The 25,420-nt window shown below is 36.7% G+C and overlaps 1 protein-coding gene across 1 annotated transcript in view; it reads left to right on the top strand.

The window, feature by feature from the left end:
* The window catches only part of Wee2 (WEE2 oocyte meiosis inhibiting kinase), a 26,219-nt gene extending 2,348 nt beyond the window's left edge, over positions 1-23,871 (top strand). Inside the window, exons 2-11 of the mRNA XM_015493943.2 lie at positions 2,973-3,163; positions 6,860-6,908; positions 11,215-11,387; positions 12,736-12,857; positions 17,709-17,855; positions 18,542-18,649; positions 18,761-18,846; positions 19,639-19,809; positions 21,713-21,855; positions 23,353-23,871. Coding sequence (XP_015349429.1) covers positions 2,973-3,163; positions 6,860-6,908; positions 11,215-11,387; positions 12,736-12,857; positions 17,709-17,855; positions 18,542-18,649; positions 18,761-18,846; positions 19,639-19,809; positions 21,713-21,855; positions 23,353-23,515 — 1,353 coding nt within the window. The 3' untranslated portion in view covers positions 23,516-23,871. The remainder of the gene's footprint in view (positions 1-2,972; positions 3,164-6,859; positions 6,909-11,214; positions 11,388-12,735; positions 12,858-17,708; positions 17,856-18,541; positions 18,650-18,760; positions 18,847-19,638; positions 19,810-21,712; positions 21,856-23,352) is intronic.
* Positions 23,872-25,420: the final 1,549 nt, after the last annotated feature.

Below are 25,420 nucleotides of genomic sequence, written 5' to 3'. Positions count from 1 at the left end.
GGAGGGAGAGGGGGAGGGGAGGGGAAGGGGAAAAAGGCAAAAAGACCTTGTTAAGTGCTTCAAGAGTGGTCAGAGTTCTCTGGGCAGATTATCAGTGGAGTGACCTGGAAATAATCAGGTGAAGGAAGCACGAGAATGGCAATGAAAGTTGGCACAGTTTTGATACGTGGAGAAGAACTGGCTGAGAGTGTGGCTTGAGTAGGGAAGGACAATATGACATGGTGCTGTGTTTCATTCATTTGATCATTTTCAACTTAACACCTCATTGTGTTAGCAGATCTTCTGTTGGCAAAACCCATTTACTGTCTTCAAAAAAAAGTGCCCCCCAAATGAATAAAGACAAATAATGAAAAAACAATTCAAGTTCAGATCATGTGTGCTAGAAGAATGGTAGGGCATGAAGAGAAGGAACTATGAACTGAGCTTCAAAATATCAGGGAAGACTTTCCAAAGGAAATAATGTCTGAGAACAGTCTTAAATGATGATTTGGAGTTTTCCAAGCAGAGACTAGAGCTTGGGAGGGAAGCTACAAATGCAACTTCAGAAAGTGCATATTTATGAAAATACAGTTGGATCCAGGACTGGCAGAGAGGAGTTAAGGTGATAATAATTGGTAATGCTATGCTGAGACAATAATTGGTAATCCTTTCTACATAGGAAAGAAAGGTTGGCTTTGTTCAGCTTTGCCCAAGGAGTAGAACCAGAAATCATGTGAAACTGGCTTTAGTTTTCTGTAAGGAATTCCCAGCAGAATTACCTACAGATAGAAAAGCATCATCAGGAGGTAGTAGGGTTACTGTGGCTAAATGTATTGACCACTAGCTGACAGCCACCAGATTGGAATACTCAAGAGATCGAAGCATCAGGGGACTAATTGTGCCAACTGGGCCTTTTCTTCTTGAGATACTATGACATCAGCTGTGTGGGAAGTTTCCTTCTCTTTTCACCTTCTTCAGAAGTCTAGGAGCTACCCCCAGTTTTCCCTTGTCTCCCTTAATCCTCCACACAGAGCGGGACTGAGGGATTTATCTACATGCTCTGGAGCATATTTATACTCTCAATCTGTGTCATCTTCCAGGAATCGTCAATCTGCTTTATCTCCCGGCAGAACTTCCTTTTGTAATGGATGTTACTAATGTCCTTATATCACAAGGGGACCTCATATATTCTGTTGGCTTTCATATTTACAGACTAGAAATTCTGATGTTGTCTGCCCCTATGTGACCAATTTTTCTTTTTCTTTTTTTTTAATCTGAAAATTTCTTAGGCTTTTTAAAAATTTTCCTTGAAATGTGGCAACAGAACTATGTGCTGTGTTCCAGGTGTGGATGTTTCATCTGTCACAGAAGCATTTTGCTTTCCATATGATCAGTATCACAAAACTCCTTCTCAGGGAACCATTTATAATAATTTTAAAAATAGAAAACATGTTTCCCAAAACACATTGGTAATTGAAAAATATCAATGATACAAATATAGTTCTGCTTATTTTGAACCAATAGTCAGTTCTCATGATAAACTCAGCAGAAAATCAAGAGTTTACCAGTGAGGATGTTGGCCACAGCCTCTGAGATTATTCATCCTATAAACTCTTAAGACACAGACAGGGCACTGTAAAAACCCTTGACTTTGATAATAACATATTTCTTCACTAAAATAAATATGTTATTATGTATACTCTGTAACTTCATTCATTTCCACTTATATCAATCATGTATTGAATGTAATAAGCCTCATTTTCATTCTTTGTATATTCACATTCTTTAATGAGTCATATTATAGTCTGGCTTCTGCTTCTATACTAAAAAGTCAGGGGCAGAGATCATCCAAATAGTAGAATTCTTTTATAAAGAGACCCACAATGCAGTGATTACCCTGGGAGGCACATGTGCTACTGTCTACTTACAGATCTATAGCATAGGTAATCCTCTGGTCCCTGGCTCTTAGGACTAATGGAATTCTGTTGTCTCAGAATTTTCTGTCTTTGACTTTCCCCCTTGCCCTTTGGTTGATTCTGGTTCCAGTTAGGTCTATGGTCTCTTACTGTACCACACTTGGAGTATTGTCTTGTATACTCTCCTATTTATTGGTAGCCACTTCTATTGGTTATAGCCACTGCAAAACCTGAAATCTCAAGCAATTATTTCAGAGCACTATTTTTCAATCTCTTTACCTTACTTTATGGAGCTTTTTTTTTCATTTAATGCTATATTTTAAGTGAAATTGGGAACTTATTTTCTCATGTTTAGTTTATGAAATCTCTTCCTTACAAAGTGATTATTTCTGAGACACTGAGAAAAAAATTGCTAACTAATAGATTATGTATTTCTTAAGAGCTAGAATTCACAAACATACCCCTCAGTATCTAGCCAAGAATCTGCTACTTAGTAGGCACTAAATATTTGAGTGAATAATTTGAAGTTAAAGTATAAACTATGGAACATATGGATGGGGTTTTCTATAGAATCATTTTTATTTGTTGAAATGTCCTCATCCTTAAAAATTGGAGGTAGGGCTGGGGATGTGGCTCAAGCGGTAGCTCGCTCGCCTGGCATGCGTGCGGCCCGGGTTCGATCCTCAGCACCACATACAAAGATTCTGTGTCCGCCGAAAACTAAAAAATATTAAAAAAAAAAATTCTCTCTCTCTCTCTCTCTCTCTCTCTTTAAAAAAAATTGGAGGTAGGATTAGAATTGGTGGGTTTCACAGAGAGCTAACAGAATTTCCTAGGGCAAAGGGGTGGAGCTTAACAAAATACAGATTCCTGTGTTCACCTCATAAATAAGAATATTTAGAGATAGAGACTGAGATTCTATGTTTTTCATAGAGCACCAGTTATTATGCAACTAGTTTGCTTTAAGGCCCTTTTAGCAATAACACTTTGTTCAAATATTAGCTAGCTAACTGATATGGAAGTTTTTTGTTTTTTTACTAACCCTATTCTGCCTTGCCTTTGGTTATCCTCATTCAGAGCCTGGTGAGCCCGCCGGAGATTTCTTCAACAGGGAAGCTTCTTCCCCGAAGTTCTAAGCATTTGAGACACACATTTGTTCCCCTCATGGATGAGAGTACCTCACTGGCTCTGGTCAATGTTAATCCATTCACCCCAGAGTCCTATAGACAATCATTCCTTCAAGGCAAGAGGAAGATCCGAGGAGATGTGTAAGTGTAGCTCTCTCTAACTTTTAAGAACCTCTATAGTCAAGGGGAAAGGAAAGAGAGAAAGTAAGTTTAGGAATAAGAACGCTATTTGAATGAAGTTTAAATAATGTTTACATGACTTTCCTCTTAAGTGCCGATGTTTTCACAGAGTTTCTAGCATGTTTCTGTTCCAATACTATACATAACTTCTCTGTAAAAGCAGGGGAAAGTAATTAATAGATCTCTGACTTCAATTAGAAAGTTGAATGGGGTATGGACTGTATTCAAGGGGTCTCAATTGGTTATTTTGGTCCTAGCAGATGGGAATGGTGTAGTTCACACAGCAAACAATATATTGCTACTTAAAGTGTACATTGTGTGACTGGTGATGAGAGCTCCAGAGAATAAGGATTTGAACTTCTCTGTAGGTGATGGAAGACTGATTACAGATAAAAAGATAGTGTTTCTTCCACTTTCAGAGGTGCTGAAAAAATGGAAAGCCAAATTGCCCCATTCCACAAAGGGCATGGAATGGTAGAAATCATCTAAATAAGGACTGTGCATGTTACTCAAAGACATTACCATTATTTCTTTTTTCTTAAGAATGGAATTACCTCTGTAATGGGGACAGTTATATATGTTCATAAGTACCCAGCAAAATAAATGTGCAGTAAATAATCTCAACTTTGCAGAGCAGTAAATATACCATGATGGGTTGTTTCTTTAGATTCAATGAGTATGTGTTATGGAGATATGTGGCCTGAATAGGTTTTTTTTTCAAAACAGTCTCCCAAATCTTAAATAAACAGAATTTCAGCATAAGTATAGCCAGTCTACTTTGGTTTCCAAGAATTCTATTGGTTTCAGCTCTTTAGGAGTCTTTGTATGTCATCAAAATCAATGGCTCCACTTTTCACTGAAGCAAGCAAGAAAAGACAATTAACTTGAATTCCTGGCAATGAAAGTGGTGATACTATAGTCATATTCTTACTGCTTCTAAGATGGTGTTTTCCTCCATTATTTATTGCTTTGTTGTTATTTTATATAAATGTCATTCATAAATATCAGAATGTAGTGCTAAATTTGCCACAAGTGTTCACCAATTTATTTCCATGAATGTAGTGTCCTCTACTTGTACGTCTCCAAAAGAAAAATCTACTGGCTGATCTGTAAGATGAATTTTTCCTAAAGATCCAGAATACAGTCATGCAAGAAGAGGATATTAATCAGTGCTTTCTGCTTATTGAAGAATAACTCAAGACATCTTAGCCAAGTCTAAGTTCTTAGTTCTGTTATATTTACAGTCTGTGAACCAAATTGAAAGCCAGGTTCCAGGTAGGGGTTGGAAGGAGGGTGTAGTGTGGCAATGAAGAGCAAATGCTTTGGGATCAGACTTGATTTCAAATCCCAGTTCTATCACTTACTAATTATGTAACCTAGAGGTTTCTTTTTCTTTTTATTTGTTCTAATTAGTTATACATTACAGTAGAATGCATTTTGACACATTTTACACAAATGGAGCATAACTTCCCATTCCACTGGCTGTACACCAGTAGTGTAACCATACATGTATATAGGGTAATAATGTCTGTCTCATTCTACCTTCCTTCCCATCCCCACAGCCCCACCCCTCTCTACACTTCTCTCTGCACAATTCAAAGTTCCTTCATCTTCCCTAGCCTGCCCCCAACATGGACCAGCATCCACTTATCAGATAAAACATTCGGCCTTTGGTTTTTTTGGGATAGGTTTATTTTACTTAGCATGATATTCTCTAGTTGCATCCATTTACCTGCAAATGCCATAATTTCATTCTTCTTTAAGACTGAGTAATATTCCACTGTGTATATGTACCACAATTTTTTTATCCATTAATCTGTTAGTTTCAGAGTTTGGCTATTGTGAATTGAGCTGCTAAAACATTGATGTGGCTATATCACTGTATGTGCTGATTTTAAGCCCTTTGGGTATAAACTGAGGAGTGGGGTAGCTGGGTCAAATGGTGGTTCCATTTAAAGTTTTCTGAGGAATTTCCATACTGCTTTCCATAGTGGTTTCACCAGTTTGCAGTCCCACCAGCAATGGATGAGTGTGCCTTTTTCCTCACATCCTCGCCAACAGTTATTATTGCTTGTATTCTTGATTATTGCTTAAATTGCCATTCTGACTGGAGAGAGATGAAATTTTGGAGTAGTTTTGATCTGCATTTCTCTAATTGGTAGAGATGATGAACATTTTTTCATGTTTGTTGATCATTGAATTTTTTTTCTGTGAATTGTCTGTTCAGTTTCTTAGCTCATTTATTGATTGTGTTTTTTTGGTGTGTGTGTGTGTGGTGTGTGGTGTGTGGTGTGTGTGTGTGTGTGTGTGAAATTTTTTGAGTTCTTTATATATCCTGGAGATTAGTGCTCTAAGAAACTACAGAACACTAAAGAAAGAGATTGAAGAAGACCTTAGATGATGGAAAGTTCTCCCATGCTGTTGGATAGGCAGAATTAATATTCAGAATGGCCATACTACCAAAAGTGTTATATAGATTTAATGTAATTCCTATTAAAATCCCAATGACATTCTTCATAGAATTAGAAAAAGCAATCATGAAATTCATTTGGAAATAAGAGAATCAGAATAGCCAAAGCAATCCTTAGCAAGAAGAATGAAGCAGGAGGCATCAAAATACCAGACATTGAACTATACTACAGAACAATAATAACAAAACCAGCATGGTATTGGCACCAAAATAGACATGTAGATCAATGGTTCAAAATAGAAGATAAAGAGACAGACCTCATAAATACAATTATCTCCTACTAGACAAAGATGCCAAAAACATACATTGGAGAAAATATAGCCTACTCAACAAATGGTGCTGGGAAAACTGGAAATCCACATGTAACAAAATGAAATTAAACCTATATCTCTCACCATGCACATAACTCAATTCAAAGTGGATCGAGGACTTACGCACTAGAACAGAGACCCTGCGCCTAATAGAAGAAAAAGTGGGCCCAAATCTTCATCATGTCAGCTTAAAAAGACTCAATAAATGGGATGGATTCAAACTACAAAGCTTCTTCTCAGCAAAGGAAACAATAATGTGAAGACTGAGCCTACACAATGGGAGAAAATCTTTAACCTGGACTTTGGCAGCACTCTCTGTCTTGGTTAGCTTATTGGGGACGATAATGCCCACATAGAGTTTCACGGATGTTCTCTTCTCTCCCTTGCTTCCAATTCTTAGCACATGGTGTTCTACTTGCCTAGAACTCCCACTTGTTTTCCTAAGCTGGATCCCACTCATTCTTGGAATCTTAGCTTACATATCCTCTCTTTTGAGAAAGCTTTTTAGTCTCAAAATACTTAACTGGACATTGGCCACAGTATCCCTTAATGCTTTTTTTTTTAATCTTTAGTTGTAGGTGGACACAAACCTTTATTATTTTATTTATTTTTATGTGATGCTAAGGATCGAACTCAGTACCTCACACGTGTGAGGCAAGCACCCTACCATTGAGCTACAACCCCAGTCCTAATGCTTTGTTCTTAGCCTGCCTGATGTTCTCATAGAGAAACTTCCTGGTTATCCCTGCCTTCAGACAGAGATTAAAGCAAGGAAGAAACTGTCTTATAGCCCCAGAACCTAGCACAGCACCAGGCTTCATCAGTGCATTAACATATATAAGCATACCTTGATACAACGCCTTTCTTTTTCCTTAGAGAGGAAGCTGGCTCGGAGGAAGGCAAATTGGAAGGGCTGCCTGCCAAGGTGAGCATGATTCTCTGGCCCCGCTGTCAGGACACAGGCTTTTCATCCTGTTCTCTCTCCATCTCCCCTGTCTTCTCATCTCTCCTCTCCCCTCCCTTTTTGCCCTTTCTCTCCCCCCTTCCCTTACCTCTCTCTTCCTTGCCCCTTCTCCCTCCCTTCTCTTTTTTCCTTCCTCCCCCTTTTCTCACCCTCTCTCCTGTACCCACCTCGGTACCTCTCCACCTCCTTCTCTTTTCCTCCCTCTCTCCCTGTCTTCACCCTGCTCCTGTCCTCCTTGGGCTTCCTCTTTCCTTTTTTCTCCTCCTCTGCCTCTTCCCCCTCCCCCTCCCCAGCCCTTTATTTCTATACTAATGGGATGTAGAAATGACAGGAAAATCCAGACATTTTTTTTTTTCAAATGGCAAAACAGAATGGGGGACAATGGTATAAAACCAGAGGTTTGTATGTAAAATTTTAGTGCTTTTGTTTGTGTGTGTGCATTGCTGGAGATGGCTTTAGGCATGCTAGAAAAGCTCTCTACTGGTGAACCTTCTCTCTGAGCTATGTCACTAGTCCAAATTTCAGCTCTTAAATGTGTCCCTATCTATTGAGTTTTATATTGTTTGCAGTCTTCCATGTAGTATTCCTCTTCTGGTAATCGGACCTAAGAAACTAATACTCTAAATACTACCTCAGAAATGTTTGTTACATCTTAATTGTGATAACAAAAAGTAGGGGGTTGCTAAATGCCCAATAAAACAATGACTAATTTAATATAATATTGAGTCAATAAAAATTAAATTGGAATTAAGATGTTTATAATGTATAAAAACATGGATCAGTTCAATGTTCAGTGTACAAGAACCCTCAAAAAACTAAATGAGGAATGATCACAATTATGTGTTACATATTCATTGAATTAGTAGAAACTACTCGAATAGTGGAAATTTAATTTTTTTCCTTCTAATTCCTAAAGTTTTCTGCAGCAAATTTTATCTGTTGCATAAAGGAGTTGATATTTTAAAACATGACTGTAACCATCTTGGAGAAGATGACCATGGGCACATGCTTCCTTTTATAAGCAGATGTTTCTAACTTATGCCTTCACTACTCTTGGAATTTTATTCTTATTTTGTAAGGCATCTCCTAGCTTCAGATAGAAATGTCAAAAATATTCATTAAGCATTTAATATGTGAAACACATTGTATTTGGTTCCCATAAGGAATAAAAACTATATGAAAGTCACTTCCTAAGAGGAACTAACACCTTTGAAATTTCAAAATAATCTAAACATAAATGTGAAGTTAAAAGATGTGTATATTTATTTGTATACTTGTGTGATGTGTATATACATACCCATGTATTTATTTAAAACTTCGGTGGAGGGTTAGAAAAGATGTAGGAAGCAAGTCCACCAGAATACAGTGTATCAAAATAATTCTGGGCAAAGGAATAAGTAAATGCTCTGAAGGTGGAGGAGGTTATGTTGTGAGAGGGTGGGATTGGAGAAATTGCAAGGATGGTGAGCTGGCAGATTTGGTATCTGAGATGAAGGTGGTAAGGTAGTACTGTGCATCTGATGAGAGGGCCTTCAGTTCTCTTGTTAGACGTTTAAATTTCGCACCAGGAAACAATTAATTGTCTGATTCTGTGGTATCATTTTGCAAAAATAATTCTTACTATTAAAGGAGTTAGAAAGAGGGACAATAGTTATAGTAAATCCAGATATGTAGTAAATGTCTTGAGATTGGCTAAGGGCAATGGAAATTGGAGACCTAGATGATGAAGACTGATTGGAATTGGATGTTAAAATGAGCTAGTTAACATCCACATATCAAAAAGAACATTTGAAGTTGTGCTGAAATTGTGTACAATGAATCAAAATGCATTCTGCTGTCTCATATACCTAATAAAAAATTTTTAAAAAAGAACATTTGGCCTTTGTTTTTGGGCGATATTCTCTAGCTCCATCCATTCACAGGCAAATGCCATAATTTCATTCTTCTTTAAGGCTGAGTAATATGCTACTGTGTATATATACCACAATTTCTTTAACATTCATCTGTTGAAGGGCATCTAGGATGGTTCCATAGCTTAGCTATTGTAAATTGAGGTGCTATAAACATTGATGTGGCTGCCTGACTTTAGTATGTGGATTTTAAGTCCTTTGGGTATAAACCAAGGAGTGGGATGACTGGGTCAAATAATGGTTACAAATTCAAGTTTTCTTGGGACTCTACATACTAATTCCATAGTGCTTGAACCAATTTGCAGACCTATGAGCAAGGTATGAGTGTACCTTTTCAACACTCACATCCTTTTCAACATTTAGTGTTACTTGTATTCTTGATAATTGCCATTCTGACTGGAGTGAGATGAAATCTCAGTGTAGTTTTAATTCACATTTTTCTAATTGCTAGAGATGTTGAACACTCTTTATATATTTTTGACCGTGCACATTTCTCCTTCTGTGAAGTGTCTTTTCAGTTCCTTGGCTCTTTTATTAATTGGGTTATTGGTTTTTTTTGGTGCTAAGTTTTTTGAGTTATTTATATATCCTGAAAGTTAATGCTGTACCTGAGGTGCATGTGGTAAAGATTTTCTCCTTTTATGTAGGCTCTCTCTTCATGTTATTGATTTGTAACAATATTTTCTAATATATATATATATATATATAAAAATATATATATATAAATATATATATATATAAAAATATATATATATATAAATATATATATATAAAAAAATATATATATATATATAAATATATATATAAATAAATATATATATATATATATATAATTTTATATGATAGCACAATGCATTACAATTCTTATTTCACATACAATTCTTATTTCATTTCTACTCTGAATATCGACACAAATAGAACAATTTGATATGTGGATGCTAATATACATAAGGGTGGGCTAGGGAAGAATAGAGATACTTTGGATTGAACAGAGGGGAGTGAAGGGAAGGAAGAGTGTAAGGGAGTAGGAATGATAGTAGAATGAGTCAGACATTATTACCCTATTTGTATATAGATTATATGACTGGTGTGATTCTACATCATGTAAAACCAGAAGAAAGAGAAATTCTATTCCATGTATGTATGATGTGTCAAAATACATTCTACAGTTATGTATACCTAATTAGATATAAATATAAATAAAAGTATCATTGCAGTCAAAATGAACTAGTTAAAATTAAAAAAAACCCAACTTTATTTACTTATTTATTTTTGATCCCAGGGATTGAACCCAGGGTGCTTAATCACTGAGCCACATCCCCACTTTTATTTAATTTTTTAAAAAATTTTGAGACAGGGTCTCACTAAGTTGCTTAGGGCCTTTCCAAGTTGCTGAGGCCAGCTTTGACCTCATGATCCTCCTGCCTTGGTCTCCCAAGCTGCAGGGATTACAGATGTGCACCATAGTGTCTGGCTAAGAATTAATATTTTTTAAACCACTGAAGTTAGAAGATAAAAATTTCTGCTAATTGGGAAATTAGGAAAAGGTGACTTTGGTAGACAAATCAAGTTCATAGTAAATTGATGGAGATGCTGATCATAATAGTTTGCTGAAAATTTCCTATGTGCTGGGCATTCTACTAAGTTATCTATCTTATTATTACATACAATATAAGTAATAGGATATTACATATTTTCATGTAATAACCTTAAGGAGCAGTGGCTATGATCTTCATCTTACAGATGAGAAAGCTGATAAAGGAATTCAATTATTTGTCTGGAATTATTTACTAGGTGGGAAAAGAGGGATGTCACTAGTTGGCCAGTAGGGAGAAGGTTTGCTTTGCTTGAGCATTTATTCTGAACTAATCAAGCGAGCATTTTTGTTCTTCAGGCCAAGATTTTTGAGAAAACTATTTGTAACCAAGTCCATTCAATATGAGATGGAAATCTTAGCATGAGGACGGTGAGAAATGTAAAGAAGAGATTCAAAGGGACGTTTTGGTTTTTGATTTGCTCTTCCTCAGCCGAGGACAGTAGTGCTAGGTATGACAACATGTGTTCTCTGTAGAAACATATAGAAAATAATACTATGACTAGGTAGAAGAAAGACCATTAGAGAATGCACAAGAAATGTCAATACAGAATTGTGTGGAAAGTTACAAAGAACAGAGAAGGTAGTCAGACATTGAGGGATTCTTGCTACTGTGAATATCGACACAAATAGAACCTACTGCATTTGCCTCAAGTCTTTTTCAAAACCTAAAGAATTTAAGAATGTAATATGGTTCTTTTTTCATTGCTCACAATATGTTGGGAAGAGTTATTCTAATTCTCTTTCTATAAAAATATTTTAGAAAAGTGTTCTACAAGAAACTAACATGGCTTCCCGCTATGAAAAGGAATTCTTGGAGGTAGAAAAAATCGGGGTTGGAGAATTTGGTACAGTCTACAAGTGCATTAAGAGGCTGGATGGATGTGTTTATGCAATAAAGCGCTCTACAAAACCTTTTACAGAATTGTCAAATGAGTGAGTACCTTCGAAATACACTAGAGGTGCAATCTTGGATTTGGAAAGCTGTTTCTTTTCAAAATATTTTAAATGCGAGTGCTGATAGCATGAAACAAATACTCGTTGCTTCTTTGTTGTCATTTTAAAATTCTCCTCCCCCAGTGTATGTCGTCTTATGTTCATTACTTTCTTGAGTTTTTCAGATCACTTTTTCCAGAGACAAGTTCCTAAACTATAACATAATTTCAAATACTGTTGTGAGTGTGGGTTTTTTTTTTTGTGTGTGTGTGTAAATCTCTTAGCTTTTACATTTTAATACTGGTCTTACTGTCTTTTTTTTAATGAGTAGATTTATGGAATTATCTTTTGATACTTGTTCAGTTCATCAGAAATACTGCTGAGAAAGAAATTATCGTTGACTCACTGAGTTACCTCTACTTTGCATTAATAATGAATACAATGGTCAAGTTTCAGAGACAATACACAAGGAAAAATTATTTACAATAATTTATATTTCATCCCAGAGCTAATTGTTAGCAATTTCTTCCTTGGTTATAAGGAAAACAAATATTTTCAGATTCCACCAATACTTTTTATGAATTCTTTGGATATAATACTATGCTGAATCCTGAAATTACAGACTTTGAAATTCATTTTTATATTGAAATTCATCAAGTACTATATTTTGCTTACCTTGTATTGGGTTTTCCTATTGTATAACAAATGTCTATCACTAAGACTCTCTATGACTATATCATATTGACTGAGTTTAATATTGACTCTAATGAGGGGCTGCGGTGGTGGCTTAGTAATAGAGCACTTGCCTAGCATGTGTGAGGCACTGGGTTTGATTCTCAGCACCACATATAAATAAATAAAACATAAAGGTCCATTGACAACTAAAAAAAAAAGACTATAATGACAATCTAGCCTTTCAGGGAAGATAGAGACCCATCACAATATCCACCATGGGTGGTATGGTGACTTTCTTGTTAAGCCCTTAAGGTTTTTATATTGTGATACAGTGAAATTAAGATCTGAGCCTGTCTACTATTGTGACAGTAAACACCTAAGATTCCTCTTCACATATGCCATATTCAATATAACAACAGAGGACCTTGGTACCAGGTTGACCAAGCTTCTGGTCTAACCACTATCACTTTGAATTTGGACCAGTCACTTACTTTCTAGAGACTTCATATTTCCCACTGTGTCTTACCAATGAAGACTGAATGAGATAAAATAATAAGCATGCAGTAAGCACCCAGCAAATGTTCTGCCATTGTTCATGCCTCATATTTTCTTTGAAAACTTCTTAATGTACAAATTATCTTGATTAATTTTTCTCAGTGCTTTTCTGTTTCAGGAACTTGAGTTTGCATGAAGTTTATGCTCATGCAGTGCTTGGGCATCACCCGCATGTGGTACGTTACTATTCCTCATGGGCAGAAGATGACCACGTGATCATTCAGAATGAATATTGCAATGGTAAGTATGTGGACTAGTATCTATAGAGAGGGATATGAGTCTTGTAAGTCTTCAGAAATAAAGCTGGACTCTTCAGAATTTATGCCAAGTATAGCAGAGACATACCTAAAATGTTGGTACCATAATCTTGCTTAGAATCAGAAAGCTGAGAAAATAGTTGAGCTGAAAAAGGAATTTTCAGGTGCATATATGTATTTCAGAACTTGTATGTAGTTGATATGTATGAGCCATCACTCCCTTTACACTTTATTTACACTGAGAGAAAAATTTACCCCAACATTTAAATGGTAAATAATTCTTCTGCCATTTTTTAGTTATCTTGAAAGATACAAGCCATGCCACTTTGAGGAGCTGGTGGTGAAGTTTCTTCATGATGCCCTATTTTGGTATACATATGACTTTTGAATAATTTTCTAGTAGATTCTTAAGTTGGGATAGTTAATGCTTCTTACCTTTGAGATTCAGTGTTCTCAGAGTGAGAACTTGGGGTGAGACACCAGGACTGGACTTGGTGACTTTAGATACATTATCCTAGGTTCTTCAGGATTGAACATCCATGTAACACATTGTAACACACACTTGTAGCACATTTTTCTGGGCTACTTAGATCACACAGAGAGTCCTCTGGCTAAACATATTTCTAGTCCGTTTTTAAGAGGTTGACAACAGTTATGTGTTGTTGGCCTTGGAAATATTTGTCATCAAAATGTTCAGTGGTAAAGTAGAAAAGTGCTACAAATTGAATAAAAGCTAGCCCTCATATTAGGAGTAGAAATCCATATTCTGGCCCAGTAGTATTTGACAACCACGTTCCTTTCCTCTACCTCACCTTCCCTGAGTGTCTTTAATGGTGTAGCCTGTCCTTTAGCAATTTTAGTAACCAATTGGCCCTGAGTATATATGTCCAGCCTGGCTTTTTAGGGTAGTGATAAGTGATAAATTATATAAATTAATATTATATATAATATAAATAATATATAATAGCATATCATATATAAATAAATAAGAAGTAGGCAAGTAAATAATATTATGAAATGCTAGAAAATGATACATACATCCTGTAAAATAATGATTTGGCATTTCTATTGTTGTTTTCTTATAAATTTCCTTTTAGCATTACCTGTTACCCTTGTGGGCTGTTTTTTTTCTCTTATTATCTCACCGCAAATCCCTTTTTCTAATAATCTGTCTGGAGGAACTGATGGATCCTTTCTTTTTGCTTAAGATTGAGAGGTCAGTACTTCTCAATCATCTTCTCTTCCTAATTCCCCATTATGGAAGCCTGAGGTTTCTGGGTTTTTTTCCCACTCCCTTTCTGTAAGGAAGATTAGTTTTATTGCTGTGGCTTTTTTCTATTAAAACACAGATATTGCCAAATAACAAAATTAATCAATAAAACAAAAATGCTTTGTAACTTGTTTTGGGAACAGTATAAAGCCTTCAAAATTCAAACCAAATAAGTTGGAGAGATTATTTCTATTAGAATCATCTTTTAACTTATTTTAGCATTTGTGGACCTTCTATAGGCTTGACACTGTATGGAGCTGTAGGTAGAGGAGTACTCAAGGCACTGTGCTGCACTCATTCTTTTAGAGTGACTACACAAGGGGCAATGCAAAGCTTGCTGGTGCAACTATGGATAAACCAGTAAAGAAGATAAATGTGACAAGATATTGGAAGGGGCCTGTATTTTAGGGTCAGGAAGACCTGGTTTCCAAGCCTAGCTCTGCTGCTCACTAGTTGTATAATTGCTGTGATGTCAATATCAAATGAGTGAAGGAATGGTAAAGGAATAGTTTGAGAATTTGCAACAATACCTGCCAAATGTTAGCAGCAGAGTGCCAATACCACCTGGTGTAGAGTAAAAACTCAGTAATAATTGTTGTTAGAGTAGCCTGAGATAATTTCATAAAGGAGGTAAGATTGGAATTAGACCTTGTGGAAGGCCAGTTAGGTACTTAGACATTTTCCAGTTGTTGGAATAGCATGTAGGCCAAGGGTATGGTATCGGGAGCAGGTCTGGCACACAGTAGGTTCTCACATGACTGAAGTAACCCATGTAGTAGGAAATGAGATCAACAAGGTAAAGGATGAGGAGACTAGAGAAGGCCTTGAAAGCCAGGCAGTAGATTTCAGATTAGATGTGATGAATTCTAGGGAATTGTTGTTTCTTCACCATGATGACCGATAACTTCACTACTTGCCATTTAAAAAACAACTTTGATTTTGCAAAATGCAATCCATACATGTTGAGCCTTTCCAATGTCTCATTCCTTTAAATGCTTCCTTCATTCTATGTCCTATCTCTCCCTCCTTCTCATTCCCTATTTTTCCATCCTCCACCTTCTCTCGCCCCCAGTCTATCACAGAAGTTAGGCTGGAACATGTACAATTATGATTTTAACTTATATTATAAATCAGATGATTTAGGTAGTCATTTAATTTCCCCTGCTATCTCTCCCAACCCCTTAACCAATAAAATGTTACTTCCTTCTTCTCCATCCTTGCCAAGTTCCCCTACAAGTCACCTCTGGGCCACCCTCAAAAATCTAAAATAGTAGTTGGATTCTACAACCCTAGGATTCTAACTGAATAAGGATTAGACATTAACCTCTGCTACAGGCAGTATTTTCTGGTGACATCTGTCACTGGAGTTTTCAAAGCATGCTCTCCTAGAATGGTGGTCCTTATACTTGTTTGGCTGATGTGACATTTGGAACTAGGCATCCTCTCTGGGATGCCATGAATATTGGTTGTATTTTTCTATCAAACAAAGAATCACTTCACCAGCAGAAAAATATACTGGTGTTATAGGTAGCAACATGAAGAATGTGAGAATACAAATGTATGAACCAATATTCTGTTGAATAGTTGATCTTTTTTAATATTTTATTCTTAGAGTCACCTGCTCTTTATATATTTTGATATCTGTTAGGTCTCATTAGAAGAAAGGAAAACATAAATATCATTTTTAAGTTTCTTTTATTTTCTGGTAAGGGAGTAAAGTACTATTATTTTTATCTTAAGGGAGGAACTCAGCAGCCCATCTCACAAAGTGCCCAAGGGCTGTTTTGTTTTTTTCTTTGGGCACAATGCTTGCAATTACAGAAGCCATGTCCAAGTTGTACCTTGGGTTATGAAGTTAGGGCTTCTGTGACTGGATGGGATTGATGGGGATGAAGCTCACAGTATATTCAGAATTGTTATGTATATAAACACGTGCTTCCTTTCTGACACTATTGAGTAAAGGACAGTTAATTGTGCTCTTTTATAAGGGATGGACAATCAGCTCTAGTTGTAGCAAAATAAGGATATTCTAACACCTCTGTATATAGGAGTACTTTTCAATTACTTCTACTATTGTTAATTATTACTTGGCCAATTTTAACATTATTTACTCAACTTCCAAGTATTTAAAAGCAATGTTAACACTGGTATTGTTGCCCTTACTAACACTGTAGCTTTTCAGAGTAGCAAGCACCTCTGTTTATAACCTACAAGAACATACTAAAAATTCCTAGTATCCCAGGAGTCTTCTTTACTCCACACCTTAAAGGGGTTCTTGACTTTCCATATCTTTTCCCTCTAAAGCCAGGATGAACATTCATTTCAGAAAATATTTATTGCATGCCAGGTCTTGGGAAACGGAATATGAATTGGATGTGGTCTCTGCCCTTATGGAACTCAGGCTAGGAGGGACACAGGAGTTCTATTGGATGCACCCTTCCTCCTCCTTGTCAACATCACCTCATCTACAAACTGTCTCAGAGTGGCTTCATTTTAAAACAAAATCCAAAACCTTCTTTTTCCTTTTTCTTTCTCAGTAATAACTCATCTATAATACATAAATTCTTTTCTGAGAAGAACCTGAGAGAAGTAAAAACCTTTACTGTGGTCCTCTTTGTGTTTCTGAAAAGATCTAAATTCTTTCTTTGAACTTATTTTAGCATGACAGATGAATCTTTTCATTTAATTTTATACAGCATACTTTAAGCACACATTTCCTCTATTACCATCTGATACATATTTGACTGGTAGAGTTACAGCTTTGTAACTGCCAAGGGGAGCCAGGACCCTATAATTTGAAGAATCTGCTAGTAAATGCTAATTAATGAAATAAAGTGCTCAGAAACACTCTAATATCTTAAGACGGGTGGCCAACCTCAAGTAGTCATATAAACCCAAGCCTTATTTTTTATTGATGACAATGATGAATCAAGATAGTCTACAGCTGATATTTAAATACTGTGGTTCAAACAGGATTCAGATGTGTCTAAAGTTTTAAATTTTTCCATGGGTCGGCTATCATTAAGTATTCTCATTTTATGATATATTTTTAGTCGAATTAGAATCCATTACATTAAAATTATTAGCCTGACATTGACATGGAATTAATCATCAATACTGATGGCAGCTATATGACTATGCCTGATTGGCATTTTGGTTAATAGGTAAATTTTTCTTTATTCATACTGAGAATTGAACCCAGGGTCACGACCACTGAGCTACATCCACAGCCCCTTTTATTTTTTATTTTCAGACAGGGTCTCACTAAGTTCTAAGGCTGGCTTTGAACTTGCCTCAGCCTCCCAAGTAGCTGGGATTACAGGCAAGGGTCACAGCACCTGACTTCTTTTCCTTTTGAAAAGCTCTAATTCTTCTTTCCAACATCTCTATAATATAAACATAGAGCAGATAATATTATGCTTTGCACTGACACTAAAGTAATACAGACTCGTTGGACTGCAAACAATCATGAGGAATTTATTGAATATTTATTATGCCTTCACCTTTAAGACTCATACCTATTTTCTCTTCCTGTGGAGTTATTCTCTGTTGTTTCTTTCCTAGGCGGGAGCTTGCAAGCTGCTATATCTGAAAACACTAAGTCTGGTAAACATTTCCAAGAACCAAAACTCAAAGACATTCTTCTGCAGATTTCCTTGGGGCTTAAGTATATCCACAACTCTGGCATGGTACACCTGGACATCAAACCTAGTCAGTATGGCTCTTTCTATTCTTCATGCCATATTTTGTTCTTTTCATATCATCATCACAATTTGTGTCTGAAAAAAAATTGTGTCTGTATCAAAGGCCCTTGACTATCAAGTGTCAAAAAGTGTTGGCTGGGAGAATGCCTTCCATTTGTTTCCCCTAAAAAAGTTCAGTTAAATAGTTTAACCATTTCCCTCTTGGACTTAGAGAACAGAAAGGGGGAAAAAACTTCCATATCATGAAGGTAAACTATAAAATAGATGTTTAATTTACTACAAAGGTGGCCGTTTATTGGCTACATTCTGATCATGTAATTTATAACACTGCTGCACTTTTTCTAATACAGCACTGATCAAAATGAGCAGAAATGAATTGCTTTTTCACTCATTAATGTGAAACTTAAGGATAAGTTACTACTTTGTGTCTGGTGAGACAATGGTATCCTGCCATCAGTCTCTTCAGAGAATGTGAAATATATGATGATGGTTTAACTTGAATAGGCATTATCAATCACTGGCTATCCCAATGTGATTTGAGAGATCTCATAGAAAAAAAAAAGAAAGGTTGGTGGTCTTGCTACAATCACACAGGAGGAGAAAATAGGGCAGCTAAAATGTCAAATTGAGAAAAGAATCTTTGGAATGCAGAGCTTGGGAATCATTACTTAATGCCTAGTCTGTATTTTTCAGGTAACATCTTTATTTGCCATAAAATGCAAAGTGACTCTCCTGGAGTCCCAGAAGAGGTTGAAAATGAAGCTGATTTGTTCCTCTCTGCCAGTGAGATATATAAAATTGGTGAGTCTGCTTTGTAGCCCTACCAGTATACTATTATCCTATAAAACTTATACTGATGACTCCCCTTATTCTTTTAAAGAGCTCTGTTTCTTATTTATTTATATTTTTTAGGTGACCTGGGTCATGTGACATCAGTAAGCAAACCTAAAGTAGAAGAAGGAGATATTCGATTCCTGGCTAATGAGATTTTGCAAGAGGTATAAATTAAAGGGATAGGGAGTATTTTGTTATTTTATTTTTTGAGACAGGGGCTTACAATATTACACAGGCTGGCCTCACACTTACAACTTTCCTGCCTCAGCCTCCTGAGTAGCTGGAACTATAGGCATGGAGGGTATTTTATACTCATTGACCTTCCTGACACTCAAGGCTCAGTGCAAAAAATGAAGAGAGTATATCTAAAATTTAAACATATTGTATCTACTTTCCATTGAGAATAGAAACCAAAGAGGGGAGAAACTTACCCCCAAACATGGGGAAACTGGCTCAATCAAAGGTGAATCGATACTCACACAGTTCTTTCTGCAGAATTACTGATCTGCCTTTTTGGAAGGAACCCTCCTCCTTAAGCTCTGGTTGGTACAGACCATTTTTATCATGTTGTTATCCTTTAGCCATTGCCCATCTTCTAAGATGTCTGTTGAGTCTGACCTAGGAAGGATAAAACTTCCTTCTGAGTGATAATTAAGAAAAAATGAGTCTTTCATTCCTGTGATTGGCTAGTTTATGTGCCAAGCCATCTTGAGTCTGGCAGGGCCAAATGGCCCTGAGATTATTCCTTGGGCACTTCAGGGCATAGCAGTATTAAAAGGTATATTTGTGTTCCCTCTCTCTTCTTAGAAATAAACCACTAACTATAGTAAAAGTAGCTTGGCTCATAGTGTTTATAGTGCTTACGTACTCAAATGAACCTCTCCTACCAGTTACATTTTAGTCTAGACTCTCTCCATTTGGCAAACTAACTGGTCTTCCTATCTTCGGTTCTGCAGGATTATCAACACCTTCCCAAAGCAGACATATTCGCTTTGGGATTAACGATTGCAGTGGCTGCAGGAGCAGGGGAATTACCCTCCAATGGCAGCGCGTGGCATCATATCCGCGAGGGCAACTTTCCAGATGTTCCTCAGGAGCTCTCAGAAGACTTTCACAATTTGCTTAAGGTGACATCTCCTATGAGACAAAGAGAAGACAAAGTGTCTATTTTTTTTAAAAAAATTGATGGCAAGTGGTGGTGTGGGGGGTTGGGAAATGGATCTGTTGGTAGTGCCATTAATAGAAGGAAAAAGCAACTGACTGGGAAGGCCAGAAAAAGACACAGGACAGATTGAAAGCTTCTCAAGAAAACTTGGAAGACATCATGAAATCTTTCATGTTATAGATTTAAAATCCTGTTATGAAGATTTTTTTTTCATTTGCTTTTCCTAATAACTTTAAAATGGGCAGGTGACACCTCTTTCTGCATTGGAAGAAACCCAAGGATCTAAGTATATTTGAATTTTATAGTCACAGTCAATAAGTAGTTAACTTAAAAATTCAAACTTGACCTTTTCCCCTCCCACTTCTGGGCTTTAACTATTAGCAATGATACAGTGATGACATTACTGAAAGAAAGAGTTTCAAGTGTATATAAAAAAGTATATTATAAGTGACTGTTGATAATTTACACAATACCAGCAATTGGAGCTATTGGAGAAAAGGCATAATGTCAATTCAAAAATCTGCATGTTCCTTGTACCAAATAATATCAGAGTAAGTGTAGGGAGATAAAAAGGAGGATATCATGTTGAAATGGAGATACAAAAACACTGTCAAGAAGCTTAGAATCCTATCAAGAAAACAAAATGCATATATGACTAACTTCATGGCTTAAGAAACAGGATTGGTTAGGATCCCTAAAATAGGCTTAGAAATATCTGCACTCTTTGACATTATATTTGAGTTTCATAGTTTACCTCCAGTCTTCAAATATAGTTACAAATGTGTTCTTCCGACTTCCTTTTGCTTTCTTGAAAGGAGGCAAACCTTTCCTTACAAGGGTCTCTTGTTCACTGTCTAATCTGTTACAATATGTAAGTTGCTCTTAGATTTAGTTGATATTCACTGAACACCTAAATGTTGGCCCTATGCTAAGCAATACTGTACAAATCTGGGCACAGTGATATACACCTGTAATCCCAGCAACTCAGGAGGCCGAGGCAGGAAGATTCCAAGTTTGAGGCTAATCTCAGCAATTTAGCAAGACCCTGTCGCAAAATAAAAAAACAAAAAGGAATAGGGATGTCAGCTCAGTGGTAGAGTGCCCTGGGTTCAATCCCCAGTACCAAAAACAAACAAAAAAACCAAAACCAAAGCTGTAGGTGAATATTGTTAATTAATTTAATTCTCACTATAGTCCTAGAAGGAGAATACTGTTATTCCAAATTTCAGGTAAGGGAAACTGAGCTTCAGTAAAGTTTTCAAAGTAAATGGCAGAGTTGGCTCAAAAATTCGTCCCCAAGTGTTTTCTTCATTATATGACACTACTGGTATCTATCTATCTATGTATGTATCTATCTATGTATCTATCTATCAATTATTTCCTACCATATTCAAATCCTCTTAGGTTACAGCCATATCTACCTGGAGATAGTGTTTTAGGAATATTGTTGAAGTGGTTCATTATTAAGTGATAAAGGAGCAGAACCAAAAGTTGGGTAAACTGGGCTTTGATCTTGGTTCTTCCTGTTGAACTAGTCACTTGGACTTGGACCAGTTACTTTTTACGTAGCACCTCAGCCTTTTCCATTTTAAAATATGGCATTAGACTAGTTAATCAGCCTGCCTTCTTTAAACCATGATAATTAAAGACAGGTCAAAGCTGTTGACAACTGATGTTACCAGACATGGACGATTCTTCTGTCCAAGGTGGAGCTAAGTTTTCATTTATGTCTCCTTCCCTCTGCACAAAAGAAAATCAGTGTTTCACAAAATCCACCAACATAGGCGGGGTTGGAACTGGCTCAAGTGGGGAGATTTTCCCAGTAGTGAAGCTTCTGTTCCTTCCTTTTGGCCCTACTTCATCAGAAAATGATCCACCCTGATCCAGCTGAGAGACCTTCTGCAGCAGCTCTGGCCAGAAATGGAGTTCTCTGGCCTTCCCTGGGGAAAACACAGGAGCTCCAGAAGCAGCTGAAGTTGGAAAAATCCAAGATGGCCATACTGGAAAGGTAGATTTGGGGATGTTGGAGTCAAGAATGAGTCGATTGCAAATCTTTCACATCAGTATGAGCAGGCTGGTGTGCTTCTGTGGATTTACATTTACATATATTGTACATTATAATACCTAGGCCCCTGTCCACAAGCAGACTGTCAGCACTGAGGCCTTTTACAGCATGGGACTAGTTCTGTGACTAGGTGGCTTGAGAGAAAATTCCAGATAATACAAAGGAAGCAAGAGGGAAGAATACAAGGAAGTACCACTGGTAAAGAAAACTTGGGATTCTGAGGGACAGCAGGTGTCTTAAGTAACTGGTGGGGATCACCTCACCTTGGTTAGTGAGTAGAGACCTATTTGAGAAACTCACTAAGCTTCAGTGTTAGGCAGGCAGATATACTATCATGGTACATATTTAGAAGAAGAGTTTTCTGAACAAAGAAAGCAATTCAATTGCTTATTTGCATAAGCTTGTATTCTTTTATTACCCATTCCTTCATTAAACAGATGGGAATTAATCAGATGGGGTAAGGTTGGGGAAGAGGTCCGGCAGTGTGTTTGAGCAGTGTTCTGAAGGAATTTTTAAGTGATTATTATATTGTGTGCTGTTGAAAATACAAAAGGAAATGGAAAAGGGTCCTTGTCTGAAGTAAGCTTACAAGTCCAACTACTCTTAGCTACAAAGTCCATCTTGAAAAGAAAGATTAGCTTGAAAGCTTAAAAAGTCTCTGATATGATTTTTTAGTAATAAGTTGCAGACTAAAGACCCTGGATCTTTAGTCAGTTAATTATTCCAAATAAGCCACTTAATAATTATCTGGCTCTAGTTTTGAGTTCCATTGTCCATGGAATAAAAAGAAAGTATTTATCCACATATGGTCACAACAAGGTAAGTGCCTCTTACAGTGTAGTATGTATATTCTGTGAAGCTTCCAGTGACTGTCATCAGCCAGTACCAGTGGTGGGCACCCATTACAGAGATGAGGCAGATGGCATCTTGAAATTGTCTAGACCAGAGTCTGGCAAACTTGTTTGGTAAAGGGGTAGGAAGTAAATATGTTTTGCTTTGTGGGACATATAATCTCTTCTATAATGACTCAACTTATTTGTAATATAAAAACAGCCATTGATTATGATTGTGTTTGTCTGTGTGTGTGTAAACAAATGAGTGGCTGTGTTCTAGTATAACTTTATTTACAAAAATAGGTGGCAAGCCAGATTTGACCAGGAGCTGTCTTTTATTGACCCCTGTAACTTTCATGTATTGACTGAAAAGCTGTATGCTTATGCCCCAAGGATCTGGGAAATTGAATCTACCATGTGCCATGACATGTATTTCAACTTATTAAATGACAATCATAACCACAGGAACTGAGCTTTCTATTCTTCATATAGCGCAGGCTTGTTTCTGTAAACCTGAAATAAAAAGAAACTGATGTGTTAGTTGTAGTCGTAAATAATATCTATAATTAGGGAATAAATAACCTATGTTTTCCTGCTTTCATTTCAGGAAACTGAGAGAAACCCAGCAGGCCTTATCCTCTATGGAAGATGCCCACCATAGTGACCCTGAGATCTCTGGGGCTCACACAGGTTCAAGAAGAAAAAAACACCTGGTGGGAGGAAAGACTGCAAAGTCTTCAAGCTTTACCTGTGGGGAATCTTCTCCATAAGAACTCATTTCATACCACCAGTCTTTTACCATACAGCCTCCAGAAACAGACACTGAACATCCAAATTTCCCTGTTACAAGAAGGAAAAATTCACCAATTTGAATGCCCAAGACTTCAAAAGTCACCTCATTTAGTATTTACAGTCAAGGTCATAAAGCTACTAAGGTTCTTATCAGCAGTGGTCCCAGGTATACTAATTGGTAGCCACTTTTCTTCCCTATTGTTATATTCCTAATGCCTCCTGTCAATAACTTATGCTTAAATTTTCTGATGAACAACAAGAAAACGGCCTCTGAAGTGAAAGAAGGGAATAGCCTTTGGCTTGGCCTGTGGACTGAGAAATGTCCAAGGACCCCAGGGACTCTCTGTACATAGAAAGCAACAATATTTGTCTTTGAGTTGAAGTAATAGCTTACAAGAAATGTGCCTGGAATTCAACAGTGCTTCCCAAGGTGCATGATACTATTCCTAAAAGTGAATGCCCACATTCTGAGCAAGTAGTATTTTCTGGATGGAGGTATTCTCTTCTCTGATACTGTATTTATAAAATTAATGGCCCTATATTATGTGAGGTAGGTAGCAATAAGAATATGTACAACTAGGACATCCCTGAGCTGGTTAACTTGTGAAAAAAAAAAAACCACGGGAGGTAGAGGGTTCAAGGAAATTTGATGTTACTGCTCTCTCTCAGTCTATTTGACTTAACCATCTTGTGGCTTTTCTGGTTGGTTTGGATTTTTCTGGATATCAACAATTTCTCTTGATTTTAGCAGAATTTGGCTTTGCTTCTGTGATTTTAGCATATTTTATCCAAATCCTCTTCTCTGTGTACATTTTCATAGGAATTTATAAATAAAGATTTTAATTTTTTTCAGAGCCAAATATGGGTAAAGCATTCTTCTTTGTAACATGTAATTAACAAATAATGAGAAATTTATGTTAGAAAAATGGATGGTTGAGTGGGTGAGAGAATTCAGTTGATTCTAACACATCTTGTCAGTAAGGCTTCATAGGTCCAAAAGCCAAGAATAATGGTCAGGCTCAGCTATACAATAATTTTGACCATAAAAGTGTTTGATAACTTCTTTATGTCATGTTAATGATGGTAATCTGTTAATAATACATTGATTTTTCTGTTGCCTAATTTTCTTCTTTTCCCTTCATTTTTAGAATCAATATCTCTCTCCTCCCCACCACCCCTCTAATAAGCCCTCATACAATTCTTCTGTCTTGGAATAGCAAGTCTTTCCATGTGGTCTATTTCCATTGGATAAAGACTAGTAAATAAAATGGGGTTGGTTTATTGCTTGCCATTTCTTCAACAAGACTCCCTTCCTATGTTCCTTGCAATACAGTGCCAGGTCAATCACATTTATGGTTTTAAAAACAGGTACGTTATTAAGTGTGCAACGTATAGTCCAGAATTCTTTGGTTAAACTAGTCTCAGGTATTATAGCTACCACTAGAAGGGTCTCTGACCTTTCCACTGTGTTCCTCAGAGTCTAACTTCACACCTGAATGAACCTGATGCCAGATTGGTTGGGCTCCCTCTGGCTCTGTGAGTTTCCATGGCAGCAGTTATCACAATAGCCCATAGCTGCATGGATACTATTGAGTATGAGAGGAACTAGGTCTTCATTGGGTTTGAGATTTCATCTTTTCCACTTCAGTTGGACATTTACCCCTTGCTTGGGTAAATTCTGATTTTGCATCGATATCATGACATAACTCAAATTATTATAATTATTTCATTAACATTATTGGGCTGGTGACATTAAATAAGTTAAATTTAAAAACTCTGGAAATGTATCCTCCACAAACCCTGATACCTGAAGATGCCAACAGACAATCTTGAGATTTAGAGAAATACTTCTGTGCTCTACTGGTCTAGCTCTAACAGGTCAT

This window comes from Marmota marmota, unplaced genomic scaffold (assembly GCF_001458135.2).
Source record: "Marmota marmota marmota unplaced genomic scaffold, marMar, whole genome shotgun sequence".
NCBI lineage: Eukaryota > Metazoa > Chordata > Mammalia > Rodentia > Sciuridae > Marmota > Marmota marmota.
This window is presented reverse-complemented; position numbering and strand designations above follow the sequence as displayed.